This window comes from Bos indicus, chromosome 29, assembly GCF_029378745.1.
Source record: "Bos indicus isolate NIAB-ARS_2022 breed Sahiwal x Tharparkar chromosome 29, NIAB-ARS_B.indTharparkar_mat_pri_1.0, whole genome shotgun sequence".
Classification (NCBI taxonomy): Eukaryota; Metazoa; Chordata; class Mammalia; order Artiodactyla; family Bovidae; genus Bos; species Bos indicus.
The window spans coordinates 38,566,074-38,573,939 of record NC_091788.1 but is presented as its reverse complement, the minus strand read 5'-3'; the positions used below and the strand labels follow the sequence as shown (position 1 = coordinate 38,573,939).

General features: G+C 47.3%; 1 protein-coding gene across 1 annotated transcript; it reads left to right on the top strand.

Annotated features, from left to right (window-relative positions):
• Positions 1 to 758: 758 nt before the first annotated feature.
• On the top strand, positions 759 to 7,541 carry LOC139180661 (pregnancy-associated glycoprotein 1-like). The gene is made up of 4 exons (XM_070782733.1): positions 759 to 870; positions 969 to 5,332; positions 5,420 to 5,518; positions 7,211 to 7,541. Exons 2-4 carry the CDS (start codon positions 5,198 to 5,200, stop codon positions 7,358 to 7,360), a joined length of 384 nt encoding a protein of 127 aa, XP_070638834.1. The 5' UTR covers positions 759 to 870; positions 969 to 5,197; the 3' UTR covers positions 7,361 to 7,541.
• The last annotated feature ends 325 nt before the right edge of the window (positions 7,542 to 7,866 follow it).

Below are 7,866 nucleotides of genomic sequence, written 5' to 3'. Positions count from 1 at the left end.
ATTTCTGTGTCAAAGATGTGTCATTAGTTTGAGGGCGATTGTTCCTTCTGAACTAAGTGAGCCACTCAGTTACAGATGAAGAGTGAACCATCACTGATCAAAAGGTAGGGCCAACTGCAAAGCAATTGTGAATCCCCAGGCAGAGGAATTCAGTTTTCATAGATGCAAGAAAGACAGCAATATAAAGTTAGTGAACCTGTATTCCTTGTATGGCCATAAGAATCACTGTGGTTACTGTTTTCAGATTAGACAAAGGGCTTACTTTGTCTTCAAGAATTCCCATGCCAGCCTGAGAGATAGGCGAAGAGTAAATACATGTCAAATGAAAGGGTCACCTGTGTGGTGTTGATTGGATGTGGTCTGAGTTTGGAGGGAGTGCCTGGGTTTGAACAAGAAGGACCTCCTGGAGAAGCGGGTGCTAAGGCTGGGTTTGAAGAGACTACAGAGCTTCTCAAATAAAGGCACCAGGACTTTCCTAGGTGTCCAGCGGTCCTGGAGGCCCAGTGGTTATGCCTCTGGGTTTCCAATGCAGGAGGTACCACTTGAATGTCTGGTCATAGAGTCAATATCCTGCATACAATGTAGCACAGGACAAATATATCAAATGCAGATACCTCTGTGACCAAAGTCTGTGAGCTTCACGGTGGTTAGAAAGTGATCTCAAGAGATATGTGACACCCCGAGGGAGGCAGCAGTGTGGGAATAGAGGGTAGCCAATTCTGCACTAACCCACTCCCTCTTTCTCCCTGTAGTTGTTCTACATGGGTAACATCACCATTGGAACACCCCCTCAGGAATTCCTGGTTGTCTTTGACACAGGCTCATCTGACTTGTGGGTTCCCTCCGACTTTTGCACCAGTCCAGCCTGTTGTGAGTACAGACACCCCCTACCCGGACCATCCTTCACTTGCCCTGCCTCCCTGTTTCCATCCTTGGCACCTGATAACATTCATATCTTGTGTCTGCAGCTAAACACTTTAGGTTCAGACATCTTCAGTCTTCCACATTCCGGCTTACCAATAAGACCTTCAGCATTGAATACGGATCTGGGACAATGGAAGGAATTGTTGCTCATGACACAGTTCGGGTAACAGTGTAACATATTCTGAGTCAGGAGTGGCTATGGAGTGACCACTGCTGACAAAACTGATGCAGGACCACCTGCCAGGGCCCTTCCTATCCTAACTCCCATAGATACTGACCATCTTATCCACAGGATCCTGTCTCTGGGGAGGCAGCGCCCATGGTGACACACGAGCAAACAGATTAGCTAATCCAGAGAGTGGTTTGAAGTGTGGACTTGCAGCTCCTCTGCCCATGCGTAGTTCAAGGTTCATTTTGCTGGGAGCGAGAAGAGGGGGGAAAAGCACCCACTTTTATATTCACAGACTGTTCCAGGCACTTTCAGGTGATAACTGGTTTAATCCTGCAACAACCCCACACAGCAGTTATTCTGATTAGCTCATGAGACATATGAGGAAACTGAGGTGCAGACAGAAAGGACCTTGTTGAGGGCACACATGTGGTAAAAGATGGAATTAGGCTGGCTTTTCAGGACTGAAGTTGCTGTGGGGTGTTTGGGGACAGAATAAAACTGGTCTGGGGACCTTGGGGGAAGTCAAGGGCTTCAGGTATCCAGAGTGGGAAACTGGGGATCTGAGAAGTCAAGGGGCCTGATTAATGAATTCTCACCCTAGAGGACCCTTGAGAGTCTAATAAACCTATGGCCTGCTTCCCCCAAAATCCTTGAGTAGTTCCCGTCTCTCTCTCTTTCTCTCCCATACACACTCACAGAAGTCTACACATATCCCCAAAAGTGATTTCCCCAGGCAGTAATTTCATAGAACCTTGCAAGCAAGATTGTGTTTTCGGCTTCTGTCTTCCTGGACAGATGCAGAATCCACAGTACATCACAGATAATGCAGTCCATTCCTGTCATTAGGTCACAGTGATGCCAAAGAGAAGGCTATCTTGCTCTCGATTGTTTTGTCCATAAAGTGGCACCAATGGGACCTGGCCTGACCCCTGTTGCTCCACCTGTAGAGAAGCCAAGAGGCCAATTTGACTCATTCAGGTGGTATTTTACAGAGGGCCAGATGTTATAAAATTCACAGCCTCTCTCAAATTGAACCCAAATTCCCCTCCCAGCTTGATCTAACCATCTGTTGGCCACCAAAGACAGAGCCCAGCCTCAATTCTTCTTTGAGGATCTAATGGCAATGCATCCCACTGCAGTCCTAGTCCCACTTCACGTATCTGTAAGTGGGAACACTCTTCCCTCCCACAGATTGGGGACCTTGTAAGCACTGACCAGCCGTTTGGTCTAAGCATGACAGAATCCGGGTTTGAGGGTATACCTTTTGATGGCGTCTTGGGCTTGAACTACCCCAACATATCCTTCTCTGGAGCCATCCCCATCTTTGACAAGCTGAAGAATCAAGGTGCCATTTCTGAGCCTGTTTTTGCCTTCTATTTGAGCAAGTAAGTCTGAAATGGGCAATCCCTTTCTCCAAATTAGCTATAAGATTCTTTCAGTTGCACAAAAATGTATACAACACTTGAATATGAAGTATCTGAGAGATAATCTAACCCAGGATAACTATGGACCCAAGACCCTACCTGGCTTCACCCTTGGCTTTTATAAATAAAGGTTTATTGGAGCACAACCCTACTCCTGGGGTCAAGACCAGTAGTGTGGTCTAGGGGGTGAGTGAGGAGGAAGGCTAATGGAAGGCAACAGGAAACAAGTTGAAGGAAAAGGCATTAGGATTTGCTTATGAATTGATAAGGAAGGAAGGAGAAGGATGGTGGATATCTTTCCTTCCTCATTAACATTTCATTGGGAGCCCAGGACCAGCTACCCAATTTGTAGGACCCAGTGAGAAGCAAAAGTATGGGACACAAAAGTGTGGGACCCGTTGTTCAAGAAAATATGAGGCATTTCAAGAAAGGGAGAGCAGAAGTGGAGTCCCTTCTGAGCTTGGGGACCTTTTGACATTAGAGGTCACATGCCATTGGAGCCAACACTGGGTGACTTGAACCCACACCCTTAGAACTCCGAGGCCTTGATTTTCCTGAAAAATGACAAGGTGGACTATGGGAAAGCCAAAACACTTCAGCACCCTGTCCTCTGAGGGTGTCTGAGCACTCAGGTCGCTGGAGGTCCAGGGTGTCTTCAGAAGACAGAGTGGGTGGAGCCCAGCCAAGTGATTCAGCTTCTAACCTCCTCTGTGCAACTCATTAACCAGTAACAGACCTCAGTCTGGATCTCAATCTCTCCTAGACTCAATTTCTGCATCTGCACATGGGGATCTTATTAGAGCCTTGATGGGTGGACAAGCGCAGCTCTCAGAAAGTGCTGCTGTTACTGTCCTCCAAGGATCCCCCCATCACTTCTCTCTACAGAGACGAGCAGGAGGGCAGTGTGGTGATGTTTGGTGGGGTGGACCACCGCTACTACAAGGGAGAGCTCAAATGGGTACCATTGATTGAAGCGGGTGACTGGATTGTACACATGGACTGGTAAGCCTCTCCCTCTGAGGGTCAGCCCAAGTGATGCTCCCACTTCTGTACGTGGACACAGGCAGACACACACAAATGCATTCGCAGACACACAGTCACACAGACATATACACCACCCACAACAACACAGACAGATACACAGACACATGGAAGCATACAAGCAGATACACATAAATATACACAGCAACACATAAAATCATGCATAGCTAGTCAGAGACACACAAGCACACACAGAGACATACAAACACACATACAAGCAAACACACAAGCACATAGATACACAAACAACCCATGGGTTTATAACCCCCAGGCCTTCTGATCATGGCTCTGACCAGGGTCCTAAAAGGCACCAAAGAGGTCTGTGTAGCTGAGAGAATGCTGCACCCACTGACCTTTGAGGTGGGGAGCATGGTCAGAAGACTCTACAGTGTGGTGAATAGAGGATCAGGGAGAATTTGTCCAGCCTGAACAGAGTTATGATAAGATGACCAACTGTCCAGGGCTACCTAGGACATAGGAAGTTCTCAGTACAGATAAATGTCATTTTAAAAACAGGGACAATCCTGAGAAAATGGGGAAAACTGGTCTTCTTAGGGAGCAGCTACCCAGCAGTGGAGAGAGGTTGGCTGCAGTCTTAAGACGTGAAAGCAACTAAAAAAAAGACACAAGTTCTTGGGCACACAGTAGGACAGAGGCTATTACAGAGAATCAGGAAGGTGGGATACAGCAGTGACCTGAGGACAAGAGGCACAATTGATAGGATTCTGTGTCATACCCTCAGACAAAAGCTTTGGAGTTCCTGTGGGCTAGACATGTATTTCCTTGCCAGGGTCTCAGGGTCTAAGCTGGTTGTAGGAGCACTGCTGGGAGACACCCTATCCCAGAGGAGCCCCTCTATCCCATCATTATGAGAATCTGCTGCCGCTGTGAATCTCCATCTTCACTCTGTGTGCGACCCATTATTTGTTCCCCATCAGATACAGCTCTCTGGAGGTTTCTTATTGTTGTCTCAGTCTTCATTAATTCATTGAACAGACAAGCATTGGGCTTCCACTGTGTGCCAGGCACTTGAGGGAGGCAAGGAGAGTAAAACTCACCCTCACATTTAAGAAGGCAGATGTACATGAAGTGACTTGCCCACATAGTGAATTGTGACTTTGGTACACGCTAGATATGAGGAGGAGAAGGCAATGGCAACTCACTCCAGTACTCTTGCCTGGAAAATCCCAGGGATGGTAGAGCCTGGTAGGCTGCCCTGTATGAAGTCGCACAGACTCAGACACGACTGAAGTGAGTTAGCAGCAGTAGCAGCAGCAGACACGAGGAAGGGTCTACAGAGAGTGACTAAGACAGGAGACTGATAAACACCGGGGGAAAGACTTTCCAAAAACAATACAATAAAGCTGGACTCTGGAAGATGAGAAGAAATTTGCTAGTCAAAGTGGAGTGGAGTCTTCTAGAAAGGAAGACCAGCTAGCTTCTGTCAAGGTACAAAAGATCCTGGTGTATTCAAGTACTGCATTCGAGGATGTCAAGAAAGGTGCTGTGTCTAGAGCAAAGGAAAAGAGGCCAAGAGATGAAGGGCTGTTTATGAGACAGTCGGGAAGGGGACAACTCTGGCGAGACTCAGAATGACCCTGATGCCCACTTTCTTCCTTTGTCTCTCAGCATCTCCATGAGAAGAAAGGTTATTGCTTGTTCTGGCGGCTGTGAGGCCGTTGTTGACACCGGGGTATCAATGATCAAAGGCCCAAAAACACTGGTTGATAACATCCAGAAGCTCATCGGTGCCACTCTACGGGGTTTCAAGGTGAAGGGTCATGCCCCAGGGTCACTCCCAGTCTCCACACACAGCAAGGATCTCCAGGGCCAACCTCTCACCCTCTCTCTCTAACAGCACTACGTTTCATGTTCTGCAGTCGATACCCTGCCCTCTATTACCTTCACCATAAACGGTATCAACTACCGAGTGCCAGCTCGAGCCTACATCCTCAAGGTAAGGGGAAAATACTGAAGTTTGGTTCTCAAACTGGAGCTTGGGGGAACTCTTGGGCTGCTGCTGGGAGGAGTGCGCCCTCTGGAGGCCATGATAAACCATTGCAGATGCTGCTGAGCCCTGTGGCTGGGCCAGTGCCTCCCACAAAACCAATCACTTGAGAATAAAGGGCCGTGTGGGACACTGATCTTCCTGAAATAAATGTGGAGAGGCCACACCATATCTCATGGTGGGAGTCAAAAGGAGAGGGGAACACTAAGGTCCTCAGTCCTCAAAGAGCTTCAATTCAATCTGAACCCGTAGGTGCATGAACATGGAATTCAGCACTAGCAGTCCCTGAAATAGGCCATGTTACAAGAAGAATGGCTGGGGATAGTCCCAGTGTGATGTTCCAGTATAAGTTCACAGTTTCCCTTCCCTTCTCAAAGTTTTCCTGGTTTGAATGATAAATTATATGGTCAGCCTAGTTCTTGGCTGCATCTTCCCCTTGCTCCAGCCAGGTGCCCCCTTTGTGAGTTGTGGGGGTATCCGACCCCTCTGTGGGGAGGTTGGATGCTAATATGAATAAAGGATTCACTGTGACTGCTCAGCCCCAGCACTGGGTGGAGGCTTCATGTCAGCTCCCAGTGGTAGTTCAGAGCAGGCTGATGGGTTCAAAGAAGGCTCTGAGGAAAAGAGGGAATTTCAGGAATTCTAAAACCAGAAACTTATTGAGCTTTATGGAGGCTTGCTTGGTTCTAGGCAAAACTGCACGGGATTCCATGCAAATGGCATCTCAAGGTGATCTGCACTGGGGCACTGGGGACTTACTAGGGGTGATGAGGGCTACAGACTGACCAGTGGGGATGGGGAACCAGAGTACGTTACCCAACCAAGCCTGGAGTGGCCAAAGAGAGTGACTGTGGGCTGAAGGAGGCTTCACAGCATTCCTGAGTTAAGTCTTCAAGAACGTGTTTGGGCACTGCTCTATTTAAGATGGATAACCAACAATGAGTTACTGTGTAGCACCAGGAACTCCGCTCAGTTATATGACAGCCTGGATGGGAGTGGTGTCTTTGGGACCAGGATACTTGGATACATACGGTTGAGTCCCTTTACTGTCCACCTGAAATTCAGATTATTGTTAATCAGCTGTACTCAAATACAAAATAAAGTTTTTTAATAAAGTATGGATTGTGGGGATGCAGGAGGAGAACCAGCATTCTCTGCAGAGAAAACAAGGAGCAGGAGTCAGAAGGAAAGATATAGGGAGTGAGGAGAGCTATGGACTCACTTGTTCTTTTTGAAAAAATTATACTAAAGTGTGGCTAATCTTCAGTGTTGCACTAAGTTCTGCTGCACAGCAATGTGACTCAGTTATACACATAAAAATATATATTTTCTTATTCTTTTTCATGTGATTTATCACTGAATATTGAATATAGTTTCTTATACTCCACAGTAGGACTTTGTTTTTCATTCCTCTGTTTCTCCACTCCCAGTCCTCCGCTCCACCACACCCTTTCTCGTGGCAACCTCATGTCTTGGCCCTCTTTGGTTTTGGATGAACTCTCATATCCCCTGATGCTGAGAAAACCCCTTGATACTTACCAAAAGAGGGAAATAAAACAAAGGATTGTGCTGGGTTTGGATATTGGGGGGAGTCACCAGTAAGGGCTCACGCTGACTAGTGTGTGTCTCTGACTCCTCCAGGATTCTAGAGGCTGCTGCTATAGCAGCTTTCAAGAGACCACTGTGAGTCCATCTACAGAGACCTGGATCCTGGGTGACGTCTTCCTGAGACTGTATTTCTCAGTCTTTGATCGAGGAAATGACAGGATTGGCCTGGCACGGGCAGTGTAAATGCTTGGAGTGTTCAGGAATCAGTAAGGCCACTCATAACACACACTCACTCACACTTTGGGCACTCCTGCCCACGATGCTGGTGAACTGTGTTTGGTGGTCTGCATACCCTATTCTCAATAAAGAATAAAGGGTTTCACTCTTAATGGTGCTGAAACAAATGGTTGTCTCTGTTTGTGTGTGGGAGTGAAGGATCTAGAACCAAGTCTGAACCAAAATTGAGAGGAGCCCTACTCCAACTGGCTTCAAGGAAAAGGGAGACTCATTGAAATGATTCTGGGAATCCAGGACACAAGACTCAGAGCAAACACAAAGATCTCAGTGACTGGACCTAAGAAATCAGAAGTCATCAGTTCTCTCTTTCTCACCCTCAGTGTTTCCCTTCCCTCTTCTTTGATGGCCTTAGCCTGACAACTTTCTTCCTTGAGGCTTCTACACCTAGTGAGGGAGTCCAAGCTACCTGCCCTAGGGTTTTATATCCTGAAGGCATCTCCTAGTAAGGAAAG